General features: G+C 34.4%; 1 protein-coding gene across 5 annotated transcripts in view; it reads left to right on the top strand.

Annotated features, from left to right (window-relative positions):
* REV3L (REV3 like, DNA directed polymerase zeta catalytic subunit) overlaps nt 1–15,951 on the top strand; it is a 170,700-nt gene that overhangs the window by 104,545 nt on the left and 50,204 nt on the right. For 4 of the 5 annotated variants that reach the window (XR_004628083.1, XM_034668992.1, XM_034668993.1 and 1 more), the window contains exons 16-20: nt 156–281; nt 2,927–3,119; nt 4,408–4,519; nt 10,694–10,809; nt 13,621–13,739. Coding sequence is in view for 4 of the 5 variants with exons in the window: in XM_034668992.1 (XP_034524883.1) it covers nt 156–281; nt 2,927–3,119; nt 4,408–4,519; nt 10,694–10,809; nt 13,621–13,739 (666 nt within the window). In the remaining variant the exon portion in view is untranslated. The remainder of the gene's footprint in view (nt 1–155; nt 282–2,926; nt 3,120–4,407; nt 4,520–10,693; nt 10,810–13,620; nt 13,740–15,951) is intronic. The other variant, XM_034668994.1, reaches the window with a different exon arrangement.

The following is a 15,951-nucleotide window of genomic DNA, read 5'->3' as shown; positions in this document are numbered from 1 at the left end:
TCTTCTTGGGTCTGAAGAGATGGTACTAGTTTATCATGTATTACTAAACACATAAAGCAGATTATCTAAGTAGGAATAAGTGATCAAAAGAAAGAAAACGATTGCTTATTTATCTTTTTCTGGCTATGTGTTGTTGTTGTTGTTTTTTTTAATAGAATCAATTTGCAGCAGTAAATACCCCAAAGAAAGAAACTTCTCAGATTGATGGACCATCTTTAAACAATACTTACGGTTTCAAAGTCAGCGTACAAAACTTACAGGAGGCAAAAGCTTTACATGAGGTAAAACTGCAACAGTAAGGACACTATTTAACTCTCATGTTTTATTCTGTGGAACAAGTGTGGACATTTCTTACTGAGGGAGGAATACACTGAATTCTGTACCTGTTAATCTTCATTTAGTTATTGATTTATATATTTATAGAAAATAGAAAAACTTTTATGGGGGGGTTTGGTTTGGTTTTTTGTTATTTTTGAGAAACTTTTGAAGTAGCCGTCACTTATTGAGACTGCTTTGTGGTTTCACAATTTTCACAAATCTTATAGCTGCAGTTTGGTTTATAGAAACTAAAATTAGAAAAGCTTTGCAGAATCATTGCAGAATCATGCACCCTCTTGAAGTTAAAATCACTTGGAAGGTCTGGTGCGTTGCTCACAGCTTCTTCCCTATGCAGGCCTTCATCTCAACATATACTCCAAACTGCCACCTGGTGGTCACATAGGGAATGAGCAAAAAAAAATCTGCACTAGGTATGCCCTTCCTTTTTCTAGGGAATTGTGTCCATAGCATTTTTTCTTCTGTGTCCCATTATGCTGCGCTAATTTCTCTCTCTTCTGCATATAAATATTCAGAGCAGAAGAGAAGGGTTATAATCTTCATCCCCCTTTGTCACCCACCTCTTCCTTAGTCACACTCAGTAAATCTCTCCCCCATCTCTTCATTTCATGTTTGCTTAAAAAAATGCCCCTAAGATCAGTAGTGCATTTTTTTTTTTATCAAGGAATAGAAAGGCAAAATTTGAATGTGCAGTTTGGCCTACTAAATAAATAAATCAACCTCCACAAATCTTTTGACCTGAAATTGTCTTCTGTCTTCTTTATAGTCTGTCCACGTGTTCATCCTTTTCTAACTAAACTTTTTTTTTGGTTTGGTTTGGTTTGATGTTAGGGAGAGGTTTTCCAGTTTACATTTTTTAATTTACCAAATTAATATGTGATTATTGTTTAAAAAAAATTAAACCTGAAGAGCATACATTTAAAAGTAGAAGTTCTTTCCCTTAGCTCCCCCTTTTACTTGATTTGATGTTTTTAATATTTAGAAACAGCAGTATATATTCAAGGAAAGTGGTAGATTTTGTTTTATTCTTGGTGGATATTTGTTTTATTCTTATGCTTTTATATATGTATAATTAATGTTTTTTATATTTTAAAAATTACAAATTTACTAATGAATGCACACAGTGTTACATGTATATGGTAAAAAAAAAAAAAAAAATTCAATCAGGACAAAAAGACTTACAATGAAAATTAAGCTTCCCTCCCACCTCAGACTAAGCGGTCTCCTTCCCTAAAGGCAGTATAAGCAGTTCTTTGTTTTTATGTCTCTTTGCAGAAATTTTCTATGCATGTGCTTTAACGTTTTTTACATACATAAATGCATACTATACTCGTTCCACTTTTTAACGTAGGATGATCCTTCCATATTAGGACATTTAGATCTGGTTCATTCTTTAGAAAATTTTAAAGGTCACAGAGTATTCCATTATATGTAGCCTTTATGGGGTGTCACATAATTTATGTAACCAGTCCCAACTGATAAACATTTATGTTTTTAGTCTTTTATGAACTATAAAAGACTGGAAATATAATTTTTATTGAACATCCTCATACATACGTGTTGACTACATGTGAGTATATCTGCAGGATATATTCCCAGGAGTAGAATTGCTAGATCAAAGGATATGTCCATTTTTAATTCTGATATTTCTAAATTGTCCTCCAAAGAGGTTTGCCAAATTCTACTTCCATCACTAGTGAGAGCCTTGTATTTACATTTCTTCGTGCAAAATAAATACAGAACACAGTCCTTCATTAAATTTATGTGATTTCAATAATTACCAGTACTGTAACAGTAGTCTCCTGTTTTCCATTCCGTTACTGGTACAATGATGGCTATAATTCCAGCTGTAATCATGAATCCAATCTGTGTTCTGTTTTTTTTTTTTACCCAGAGTTTCTACTTATTTTGTCTTGTTTTTTAAAAAGAGAACTAAGGATTACAGTTCAGAGTTTTTATTAGCATAGGAATATAAGTGTAAAAAGCAAAGTACTACTTTTTTTGCATATATGTTAAAGAGAAAATGTATGTGGGAAAAATCTAGTTATTGTGTAGTTGATGCCATATAATTCTTAAAATATTTTTTCAGGAAAAACTAATTAAAAACTTGCCTAGTACATACAGAAGTAAATTGTAGTAGTAGAGAATTAGTAGGAATTTAAAAATAAAATACATCTTTCTTTTTAGTTTAAACTATAGGTGAAACCGTAGTTAACTGGGTAGAAAGTAAAAAGTTAACAGACTTTGACTCGAATGTACAACCGCTTGGATTAGTCATTCTCTTTCTCAAACAGTTGAGAAATTTAAGAGGCACTGCATGTATTTCAGATAAATCATTTTAAGCATATATTGTCACTGAGAAATTATAGCACAAGCAGTTTTTCTAAAATAAAAACATGAATTGATTCAATCTAATCTTGGAAGTAAAAATCTTTAGTTTTAATCTGTGGAGTATTAAATTGTGATTGTGTCCTTTATGGCCATTTTTTTCCATAATTTTACACATATTTCCTTGGAGTCTTAGTGAAACATTTCTTTCAATATGTCTCAAAAAGTTGTCTAAAATCATCATTTTTATTTCCTTTTTTAGATACAAAATCTTACCCTAATCAGTGTGGAGTTACATGCTCGAACTAGAAGAGACTTAGAACCAGATCCTGAATTTGACCCAATCTGTGCTCTGTTTTACTGCATCTCATCTGACACTCCGTTACCAGATACAGACAAAACAGAACTCACAGGTGTAATAGTGATTGATAAAGACAAGACAGTCTCCAGCCAAGGTATTGTTCATTTTTATTAATTTTATACCTACCCACCAAGGATGAACCTCTTAATGGGGGCAGTTTCTGTGCTGGAGATCTAAACCAAGCCAGTATCAGGAACTCCCTTTTAAAATGTGTGCTGAAGTAGGAGTAGGAAGTACTGTGTATAGGTTTGTCCTGGATTCATTATTCTTACTTGAATTATTGTCCAAAGTCAGAAGCACTTAACAGAAAGCTATTAATAAAATTTCCACTTAACATATATAATTTGTTCTGAATACTAGTTTATAAAATATTAATTGCTAATACTAAATTAAAATGATTATGTCTAGGTTGGATGGACAATCTTATGTATGCATTGCCAGTATTTTGCTGCTAATAGAGAGTTTTTCTTTGCTTTTAAGAAATTACTAGTATAAATTAATGGATTATAAGAGACTTTTAAGATACATTCCCATTTTGTTTATATCTCTTCCGAAATATGCACATTTTTGGTTTAGACATTCTTCATATAGTATGCCACGTAAAGGCATTGTATATACTATCAAGTTTCTGCAGTTTTGAGTAGTAATATGTGGCTTCAGTCAACTGAGGAGGAGGTCTTAGCACGAACGAAACCATATAGGAATTTGCTGTTTAATCAGTGGTATGCTTGAGCTAGCTTGTACCAGTTCACGAGCCAATTGTTAAATTTTTATGAATTTTGTGAACTAATTGATATCATATTGGTAGTTTGAAATCAGCCATGGTGGGGAGTCTTTACATTACGGAAATAGGCAAGCACTGCAAATCAGGGCTGCTGCTTTTTTTCTTTTTCCTTCTCGTAAACTTTTTTTTTTTTTCCCAAAAAAATGTTTTCTGAGTTCTAAACCATTGTTTCCAAAAAGCTTTGGCGTGCAGTCTATTCATAAATGTAGGACTATGTGGTACATACTGTTTTGTAATACATAGTTCCTTAAAAATCACCATACCACTGATTGCTCTCTACTAAGCAAAGTTCTTTCCATAGGAAGAGTAAAGACAGAAGCAAAGTAATAAAATTTCTTTTTGGGTGACACATTATTATTTGAGGAATTTGGTGAATGTGACTTTTCAGGAAAAGAACTGAAAAAATGAAATTTGAATTTTCAGTTGCATATTAAACTAGAAAACCTTTAAGAAAGTTTTCAAGAAATTGAGTTAATTATGTATTTACTTTGGGGAACACTCTTAATTTGAAGTACTTCACTAGCATAATTTCATTCAAAAGTAAGGGATTATATTACTTACACAGTTACATGTAATGAACATTTTGCTTGTTCCTTAGATATCAGGTATCAGACCCCATTACTGATTAGATCTGGAATTACAGGACTAGAAGTTACCTATGCACCTGATGAGAAGGCACTTTTTCAAGAAATTGCAGATATAATAAAGAGGTATTGTTTTACATTTCCTGATTTTTCTGGTTTTTGTTCAGAATCCTTTCTTGCTATTGATTAACATGGGCGAAGGTAGGAAAAAGGACGAGAATCTCTTCCTATGGCCCTTAAAATTTATCCTTGGAAGGATTTTGCCCTCACCTTCCATCACCATCGCCATTTCCAGCAGATTAGGGATGGCAAAAAGAACATTCTATTCTCAAGATTGAAGGGTCAGTGGAAGAAGTATTGGCTTAGCCCCAACTTTCCCAGTTGGATTTTAGCATGATTTTTCTATGGTGGTGAAATAATGGGTACTAAATTTAAATTGTGTTATTCATTAAGTAGGCTTCTGCCTTGGGAGCCAGCCCATTTCAGTACCCTTTTTTTTTCCTTAAATGTTTTCTGAGTTCTAAACCAGTTTCCAAAAAGCTTTGGCATGCAATCTGTTCATAAATTTAGGACTATGTGATACATACTCATTTGTAATACATGGTTCCTTAAAAATCTCTTTTGATCATTTGATAGTTGGCCTGGATGGTTGATAGTAAAATCTTGTCAAAATTTATGAAAAGGATTTTTTAAAACAAAAGTATTTTAATTTAAAAAATAAAGTAATTAATATTTTGCATTTTCTCGAGACTGTAACTTTTGAAAGCTTTGGAACTTATTGATTGCTTCACTTCTCTAGGAGCTTAACATTTCTGCCAGTTACTAGGCTTAGGTTTTTAAATACCTAAAGCAGGCTAGAAAATACTCCTCGGATCTTAATATATGGATAAAATCTGTCTTTGAGCATGTTGTTATACTCTACCCTTTCTGTTCTGCTTTCTGTAGTTTGCTTTCTATAGTTGAACTCTTTCTGTTAAAACTGAGGCAATATTTTGCATGAAAGATAACGATGATATTTTACAGACTGAATATCTGATTGAATCCCACGCAGATTTGTTAACATAAACCATTTTGAAATTTGGAAGACCAGAAAATGTTTTCAATAAAATAAAATTAAATGTCAGGGCATCAACAATAACATACTGCTAACCACCGCTCTAGGGAGGTAAAAGAGGAAAATATTTTTACTATTTATAGCACTGATGACGGGATGGATTCCCATCCATTCGAGTCTTGCCATTGTCAAACCTACCTTTTATCTTCTCACAGAGGTTGGCATCAACATAACAGATGCTTCAGTGCTCACACTTTTATTTCTGCAAGCAACTTAGCAACAAGTACATGCAGTTTTAGTACCGTTTTATGTGACAGCACACGTCCAGTAATGTCCCTGGGCTTTGTATGCTTGTTTTTCTTGTTAGATATATTCCCAACAGGCTTATCTGCCAACATTGAGAATTTTGTCCATCATTTACAAGTGTAGTAACTCCATGTCCATAACGTGAATTATATTGGTCGTTAGGAAGAATATAGTAAACGAAACTAATTTCTGGTTCATACTCTGAAAGATCATATGATTATTATAAAGAGAAGAAGAGTGCTTAAATATTAACATTTCAATTCTGTAATGTCCTTTATATGTTATTCTAAACAATCCCCTAAAAGATTATTTCACACTTTCAGCCCATTTGTTGCGTACCTACTCAACACAGGCTTTGTTAAGAGGATAGACTGGAGTCAGCTAACTCTGTAATTTTTTTTAAGAACATGGTTTTTATTATATGCTTCTATGTCTATATTTTAAACATATATATCTTAATAAACGGCAGATGTTACTTAAAGGACAGGGTTTTTTTTTTTTTTATTCCAGTTAATTAACAGTGTTATACTAGTTTCAGGTGTACCATGTAGTGATTTAACACTTCCAAACACCCGGTGCTCATCACAGCAAGTGCACTCTAATCCCCATCATCTGTTTCACCCATCCCCTCACCCACCTCCCTTCTGGTAACCATGTTTGTTCTCTAGAGCTAAGAGTCTGTTTCTTGGTTTGTCTCTCTCTTTCTCTCTCTTCCCCTCCCTTTGCTTGTTTGTTTTGTTTCTTAAAGTCCACTTATGAGTAAAATCATACGGTATTTGTCTTTCTCTGACTGACTTATTTTACTTAGCATAATACTCTAGCTCCATCCATGTCGGTGCATCTGTATTTTTGTCTTGAGCAAGTAAGCTTCTCTCTCTAAGCTTTAGTTTCCTCATTTGTAAAATGAATAATAGATATGAAAGTTAAATGAGGGACACCTGGGTGGCTCATTTGGTTAAGTGGCCAACTCTTGATTTCAGCTCAGGTCATGATCTCAGGGTTGTGAGATTGAGCCCTGTGATGGCCTCTGGACTGGGCATGGAGCCTCCTTAAGATCTCTCTCTCCCTCTTGCTCCACCCCTACCCTTACGCTCCCCACCAAAAGAAAAAGAAAGTTAAATGAGGTAATGTACATAAAACTCTTAGCCTGGTCAATACATAAATGTTTACTCTGTGTGTAAGGTATAGTGCTAGGTGCTAAATATAAAATTGAATAAAATATAGATGCATACTTTCAGAGTTTTATTGTCTTTATTTTTCCATTCTTAATAGCATAAAATGGCAAGCATAAAAAGTAGTATGAAGTGATGTTTAAAGAGTTAAACGAAAGCCATTGTTTTATTTTTCTTTCTGTAGTTCCTTGAACTATTAATAATTTTACATTTTTCCCAGCCTCCCTAACTTAAATATAAGCTTTGATTTCTCCCTTTTTCTCTTCCCTCCATCCATACATTGCATTTTATCCATTTAACCTCAGAATTATGTTTCAAGATCATTCCTCTCCCCCATCCCCAACCCATTGCCATTGCCCTAGTTAGAACCCCCCATCTCTCTTGTGTCCAGATGTTAATGGGTTATTTAAAATTTTATTTGTGAAGCAGCTTTTTTCTGCCTAAGAAAATAAATCGTATTCATATTTCTGCTGATTGTGTTTTCTCCAGTTTTGTTTTTTCCTCCACCACTAATCCCATTTACCCAACCTTGTTCTTTCCATAACTTTTAGAAACCAAATAAAGTAGATAAAATTCACAAGAATTGAAGAACGAGTCACAAAGATTTTGTTATCGTCACCAAATGTTTTTACAGAAGAAATGAAATGCTTGGGATTTTGAACTTGAGACATGGTTTAACAGCTTTAAGAATCTCTTAAGAGAAAATGACCCCTAGGTCAAAAAAATAAATATACATAATAGATCTGAAAAATATTAAAATGACTACCCAATTCTTCTAAAGGAATAAAATCTTTTTAGTCAATTAAAAGAAGCACAGAATAACTTTTTTTTTTTTTAGCAGTCATCTCTGAGCAGTAGCAATTTATAAAAGACAACTTTTTAAAAAATAAATATATTTTCAGGACGCCTGGGTGGCTCAGTCAGTTAAGTGTCTGCCTTCACCTCAGGTCATGACCCCAGGGTCCTGGGATACAGTCCCACATTGGGCTCCTTGCTCAGCGGGGAGCCTGCTTCTCCCTCTGCCTGCAGCTCCCCCTGCTCGTGTTCTTTCTTTCTCTTACAAATAAATAAAATCTTTAAAGAAATAAAAAATAAACATATTTTCAAAACATCAAAAAATAAGTGTACTTAACCAACTCTTAGGTGCCACAACATAGCAAGTAGCTGACTAGAATAGTAATTCTTGCAGTAATAAGATGTTTTATGATTCAAGGGCGCCTGGGTGGCGCAGTCATTAAGCGTCTGCCTTTGGCTCAGGGCGTGATCCTGGTGTTATGGGATCGAGCCCCACATCAGGCTCCTCCACTGTGAGCCTGCTTCTTCCTCTCCCACTCCCCCTGCTTGTGTTCCCTTTCTCGCTGGCTATCTCTATCTCTGTCAAATAAATAAAATCTTTAAAAAAAAAAAAAAGATGTTTTATGAATCAGAGAAATTCAGATGAAGAAATCAGAAGAACTATCTTCATGAGATTTATCAAAAAAGCCTCTGTAACCATCCGGCATCCTCTTCATGTACCTGTGCTTAGAAATGTGTGCAGTAGGAACTCCCAAATTCTTCTTTGAAAATCAGGGCCAGCTGTGGCCACATCATAATGCCTATTCTGAGGCATTCTTGGTACTAAAGCAGTTAGCTGCATCGGTTCTTTCGTATGTGTATGGGAATCCTTCAAATCTCCTATCCCTGATAATCCATAGAGCCACTTGATATGATATTTCTGCCCCAGTTTCTCAAATTTAGACAGCACATAGTTTTCGGGGAGATGTACTTGTCATTCAGATAACTGTCCTGAAAAGAGTTTAACTTTAATGGAAGAATTGATGAAATTGCTATCAACAAATATATGTTAACATATTAGATATTTATGTTAGAAGACTAATGAGCAGGAAGAGTGTTGGGAGAGATCTCTTTTCTTGAGTGCCCTAGGATCTTTCTGGACTTTTTGTTTAAATATTGGTCTACCTTTTTAGCCTCGGATCTATGAGACTAAGTATTTGCCTCATTGTTGCATATTGCCTTGTTTTCTTTTGCTTCCCTGTGCTCATGCCTTACCTCTACTCTTTGTTCTAGAATAACCAGCCATGTGGCACTTTCTACCAAGAAAACACTTTTTTATAGGTTGGTAAAAAGATCCATCTGGCTGTTCTATTAAATTAATAAGTGATCATTAAATTAAGTGGTTTTCTCAGAAATTTCAACCCTATTTGTATAGAGAAAAACACATGGATAATATGTACATTATCATTTTCTCCTGACAAGTTTGAGGATTACTTTGTGGTCCATGGCATAATAAGTGGATCACAGCAGATTACCAAATGTTTAAATTTATATTATGGAATGTATTTTGATAGGGCCTTTAAGGAATAGAGATAATAAAAAGAATGCTGTTGCAGACATTTGAACCTAATTCTTTTGACATCACCATTTAGACTCTTCAGTATTAAAAATAAGAGGACATTTTTGTGACATTCTTATTTTTGTTGACTGAGTGAAAACTAAAGGTATTCAAGCCCATCATTTTAAGAAAGCAGCTATGGAAGTATGATAAAATATTAGCAAACTAGTTTTAAAAATAGATCTTATGATCTGCTTATGATCCGTTGTTATACCACAGACTTTCAGAGTAGCCATATATAATAGCTTATATCCGTAAATTAGTATAATCTTATGCTATAGACTTTGGATGATACTTCAAGTGTTAAATGACACAATCTGGACAGGCTGCACCTCCCACAATTCAGAGTGATTACAACCAGTGATATGAAACCTAACTTTATAAATTTTTGTGATCTTTCACTCTGCTTTTTGGCTTTTATAAATAAGACAGTAATTTGGAGCTTCCAATTTGTAGCATTATTGTAGTTTTTGCTCTGAAAGTTTTTGTTCTCAAATTGTAACTATAATAGTTTTCTCTTCCTTACACAATTTTCCCACTGAGGTAGATCTTCAAGTTTTTTTCCCTTGTACTATCAACAAACATTTTTCTATGGTGGTCACCATGACTGTACTAAGAGGAGCCACAAAGAGGCTATTTCTGAGTTGAATGCACATTGTCGGTTCAGCTTTACCAGTGCATGCAACTGTGTGACTGCAATGAGCACATTTTTCTCCTAGTTTCTGATGCTTAGCTTCCCCACGTTAATCTCACCCCTATTAATATTTCATTGTTCCATTAAACTGAGTCACCTTCTCTTAAGTTTAGAGGACAAGCTTGTCATTACTGAGGCCTTACTTCACATGAGGACCAAATCATTACTAAAATTAAGTGGGAAAAGGAAGACATTTTCATTCTCTTTCTCAATATTAAAACCGTTTAAGACAGTATAGGTTAGAGAGAAGTGGCAGCAAAATGACCTGGGAGCAATCTTTTTTTGAAACAGTATCCACACATGCCCTCATACCTCACCCTACCCCTACCCACATGATAGTCTCAATCATATGCTCACTCTTACACTTCAGTGGTAATGCCTCTCTCCCACCCTTTTTTTTTTCCCTCACACCCCTGTTTCTATCAGCTCCTTTCATAAGTCATATCAAATAAATAGTCTCAGTAAAAACTATGATCACTTTACAAAAGTAGCTTCAAATCAGGAACTCTAATCGCCCTATTCGTTCCTGTGTAGAAATTCTATAGGTACCACGATATCGTCCCTTCTCCATCCGAGAGACATAATAGATTTTTATCTTTTGTTCTTTATATCCTGAAGAAATAATTCTTTTGATTAAAGGTTCAAATGTGTGGTCCTTGTTTAATTTTTTCATTCCTTTTAGATATGATCCTGACATTCTGCTAGGATATGAGATTCAGATGCATTCCTGGGGTTACCTCTTACAAAGGGCTGCTGCCTTAAGTGTTAATTTATGTCAGATGATCTCTCGGGTGCCAGGTAAGAAGCATTGTGAATATTTTATGGTTCAACAACAGAACAAATCACAAAGTAAATAAAGACAAGATGTTTAAAAAGTACTATTCTAATTTTTTATACTAAATTGTGTAAGTTCTAAATATATCATAACTCTGTTATGGGCAAATTCAAAAATCAAGAAAAGTAAAAAAAAAAATACCCCCATCTCACTGCTATATAGGCTGTTAATATATTTGTTGTTGTTTTTTCTTTCAGTCATTTTACATATGTATATCTAAGTCTCTTTATATAACTTATACATATATCCCATTTTTGTTATGCTTCCTTCATCTTGCATTTTATAAGTATTTTTCTGTATTATGAGATCATTTTTTTCATAATCATTATGAAACATGTAACATTTCTTTGGTTGATGTACCATGATTTTATTTTGTCTGGTTCTGTGTTTTATCCTTTTGGTTATAAGGAAGGAGAAGATGGTAGAGGAGCACTAACCATTGATTTTTATTAAGGTATCAGGCTAAAAACATGCATGAATTTTCAAGGCTGTTTCCCACAAATCTGAGTCTGTTTGAAGGAGGGGAGCAATAATAACAAGTTTATAAAGCACTTTTCAGAATTATGTTTTTCTTAATAACTACAAAATTTTTAGTAACTTGGTTTTAAAGTCACAAGTCTGACTAGGACAAAAGAGCATATGTTTTGAGTATATTGGTGAAAATTAATCAAGAGAATTCCATAGAGAGGTTATGACTTCAGTACAATGTCTTAAGTGTTAGTAACTTTAAAGGGAAAGGCTGAAGCTAGAAGATTTAAGAACAACAGTATTTTGATCTTTGCAAAAAGCTTGGAATAAAAAGGCAAAGATAATTTTAGTTTTTCATTGCACAAATTTTTCATAGCTTCTGTGTCCCTTGAGTGCTAGGAATAGTGGTATATCTCAATTTTTTCAGCATTTCATTTGGGATAGCTTTCTGAATATTCAGGAGCGGCAACATGAGTTGGTCTACTCATTAATTATTTAATTAGCTGTAACAGGTGTAAGGTATGTGACTTCAGATCAGAAAAGTGAATGAGGGGCACCTGGGTGGCTCAATTGGTTGAGTGGCAGACTCTTGATTTCAGCTTAGGTCATGAACTCGGGGTCCTGAGATGGAGCCCCGCGTCAGGCTCCTTGCTCAACAGAGTGTTTGCTTGAGGATTCTCTCTCCCTCTGTCTTCCCCTCCCCCGACTCGCACGTGCACTTTCTCTAAAATAAGTTTTTTTAAAAAAAAGTGAATGAAAGCGCTTGTCCATTTATTTATGTATTTATCTTTAAGTAGGTTCCACACCCAATGTGGGGCTTAAACTCATGACCCTGAGATTAAGAATCACATGCTCCACCAACTGAGCCAGTTCTGGCCCTTTTAGAACACTGCTGAAACCATTTTTATGAGGCAACATGGTGCAATAGAAAGGGAATGGTTAGAGAGACAGTATAAAGAGCATAGATTCTGGAGAAAGATTGCTAGGGTTCAAATCCTGGCTGTCCTGCTCACTAGCTATGTGACGTCAAACATGTTACTTAACCTATTTATACTTCACTTTGTTCATCTGTAAAATGGGGGTGATAATAGAACTTCTTTCATAGAGCAATCACGAAGTGCTTAGAACAGTGCCTAAAAACATAGTAAACATTATGTGAATGTTAAATGAAATAAACTTTTTAAACATCATCTCTTTAAAATAAAGAGGGGGGGCACCTGGGTGGCTCAGTCAGTTAAGCGTCTGCCTTCAGCTCAGGTCATGATCCCAGGGTCCTGGGATTGAGCCCCACATCCAGCTCTCTGCTCACCGGGGAGCCTGCTTCACCCTCTCCCTCTGCCCGCTGCTCCACCTGCTTGTGCTCTTTCTCTCCCTCTCTCCCCCTTCTTCTCTTTCTCTCTCTCTGTCAAATAAATACATAAAATCTTTTAAAAAAATTAAAATAAAAATAAAAAAAGAGGGATGAGTGTATGTACATGGTCTTTGGAATCAGGTATCCCTGGTTTACAGTACTGGTTCTGTTACTATATGACCTGGGCCAAGATAATAACATTTCTGAGTAGAATGTACTACAATGCAAAATGAAAATTATACTAGCATTATAAAGTGGCTAGGTTAAAATAAAAGAAATAATATTAATAACGTTCTTAGAATATAATAGACATTCAATATATGGTAAATATATATATATTATTCCAGATCCTTTAATTAACAACATTTGTATATACCCAGTGTTATATAAGAGAAACACATTTTAATTTGTATTCTAGATAAAATCATCACCCAAGAAACTAGACTCAGAACTCTATTCCTCATCTAGTTGTCCACACAAAGTTAGGAGAATTTCATTCTGAATATGAACATCATTATTTGATGTCAACAAATTTTTAGAGAATTGTTTAGGTTCAAAACTCTACCATATTTTCCAGGAAATGACCAGTGTAAGAATAAGTATATTCATCCTAACACCAAAGAAATGCTGTAGTGTAAGGGTCATAAGAATAGCACCAGAAATTACCAAATTTAAAGTGAAAAGGGTTTATTATTTTAAAAATATGTGTTTATACACATTTTTATTATTTAAAAAATATAATTTTCAGAGCCATTTCACAAAATTCATTCATAACTTGGAAGAAAATTGTTTTAATCAAAATAATGACTATTCATTCACTAAGCCTAATACAAAATAGACGACTATATTTCATCTTTAATCTTTCTCTTTAATTTTTATTCTCATTTTATTGGCATAATTTGCTTGGAAATTTGGTTTCTGTGAGTCCTGATGCAATCTTTATTCATGTCTGTAGATGACAAAATTGAGAACAGATTTGCACCTGAAAGAGATGATTATGGATCAGATACAATGAGTGAAATAAATATTGTTGGCCGAATTACACTAAATCTTTGGAGAATCATGCGAAACGAGGTAACATGCTTCATCTAAAATTTTTTTGGAAAGAAGAGATTAGGATGGTATAACTACTTTAGTTATTCTAGAGTATTGGTGTAACTTATGTAATTTATGCTTCTTTGTGAATTACTTTTGTTATACTTAAGTAGAGTTACAAAACTAAATACTACATTCTAAAATGCAAAGCTACGGAACTATTTAATGTTACTGATATGTTTTAATTTTTTTCCATTTGTGTCTATACACCAATAGCTAGAAAAGTCTACAACTATCATAGTTTTATGTTGTATGTGTCAAATGTTGTATAATCTCATCGTTTTTTGCCCTTAATGCTAGATGAATTCAGCTTGGTCTTTCTAATTTATTAAGTAAGAAAAATTTAGTCTCCACACAGGAAGGAACTAAGGATATTTAAAAACTGTGTCAGACTAAGAAGGTAAATTGGAAAGACAGTACTTGGAAACGGTTAATAGCAGCTTCCAATTGAGGCTTTGGGGGTCCAGATAAGGATTTTTGGTAGTATAAATTTCAACAAATTATCTTATTTGCAATCACTTAGAGAATTCTTTAACTAAAAATGTAAGGGCATAGGATCTTAGACCATATTTGCGTCCTTACAGTTGCCTGATTTCTTTTATTAAAATGTAAAAAGATGCCTACTGTAAATTGGTCTATTTTCAGATTTTGGACTTCGGATAATATCAGATAAAATGTTTATATTTAAAAGAAAGCTGTATTCTTCAATCGCTTCTCCTATTTGAAACTACTTTCTCATTATATACTTTCTATTATACACTCATTATTCACTATGATCTTTCTTGCTCTTCCAGATTTATATAAAACATTTGACTTTCCAAGCATACCCTCTGCAATTCTTTGGGCACCAGCACACAGTAATTCTTTCACATAAGGAATTAGGTTCTTTATATAAAATTCAGATGTCCTTACTTTTATTTCCTTTCTACACCATGAATCTAAAGTTATGCTCCCATTTCATCTAATCTGAAAATGTATAATATATGTAGCTGCTTGAGGATAATTTTATGTTAGTGTTTTCTTCTTAAAATATTATCAGAGCACAGGAATCCCTTGTGACTTCAAAATAATTTCTAATGAGGGGCGCCTGGGTGGCACAGCGGTTAAGCATCTGCCTTCGGCTCAGGGTGTGATCCCGGCGTTATGGGATCGAGCCCCACATCAGGCTCCTCTGCTGAGAGCCTGCTTCTTCCTCTCCCACTCCCTCTGCTTGTGTTCCCTCTCTCGCTGGCTGTCTCTATCTCTGTCGAATGAATAAATAAATAAAATCTTTTAAAAAAATAAAAATAATTTCTAATGAAACCGCATAGGTTATGGAAGGTATAGAGATTGTGGTGTATTTGGTTTGTATGTTCCATTATATATTTCATACTGCAGTCTCTGATATTGTCTGTGATGAACACATAAATTGAATAGCTTAACACAAAATTAAATTATTGAATCTTAGTTTCATCCCTGAAGATCCGAAAGGCAGCTGTACAGTTATCCACTATTAACTTAAAATCACAAATTGGGGAGTAAATATTTTTTAAAGTTTAGAGCTTTCTTTAGTCCTTACTGAGAATTCAGGGTCAAAGGCTTTCTCTAGGGGCGCCTGGGTGGCACAGCGGTTAAGCGTCTGCCTTCGGCTCAGGGCATGATCCCGGCGTTATGGGATCGAGCCCCACATCAGGCTCCTCTCCTGGGAGCCTGCTTCTTCCTCTCCCACTCCCCCTGCTTGTGTTCCCTCTCTCGCTGGCTGTCTCTATCTATGTCAAATAAATAAATAAAATCTTTAAAAAAAAAAAAAAGGCTTTCTCTAATTCTAAGTTGAATATACAGTATATCTGATCTTTATTTGTAAATATGGGAACAACTGTGAGAAAGTTATGAGTTGGATAACTTACTCCCCCCCCCAGATGGGCCAAATTGGAGAGTCACTTTTTTCTTTCTGACCCAGAGTATTCCTAGCTATTTGGAAATTTCCAGGAAATCCTGAATGAACTGTGGGAAGTACTGTCTTATATCTCAAGTTATTTTGGAACTTTAAGGGTTATGACTTTGGACAGAAACTGGCCCTGAGAATTTTCATATTAGACATCCTCAAACTTTTTTCTGATTTAAACAGTTCCAGAGGCTCCTTTTTAATCTTTGTTTCTTTTATCTGTGTCTCTCTCATGAAACTTAGCAGTTTCTAACTCTATAATTGGTT

Source organism: Ailuropoda melanoleuca, chromosome 10 (genome assembly GCF_002007445.2).
Source record: "Ailuropoda melanoleuca isolate Jingjing chromosome 10, ASM200744v2, whole genome shotgun sequence".
Classification (NCBI taxonomy): Eukaryota; Metazoa; Chordata; class Mammalia; order Carnivora; family Ursidae; genus Ailuropoda; species Ailuropoda melanoleuca.
Note: the sequence above shows the minus strand (reverse complement) of the source record. Positions and strands in the feature narration are given on the sequence as shown.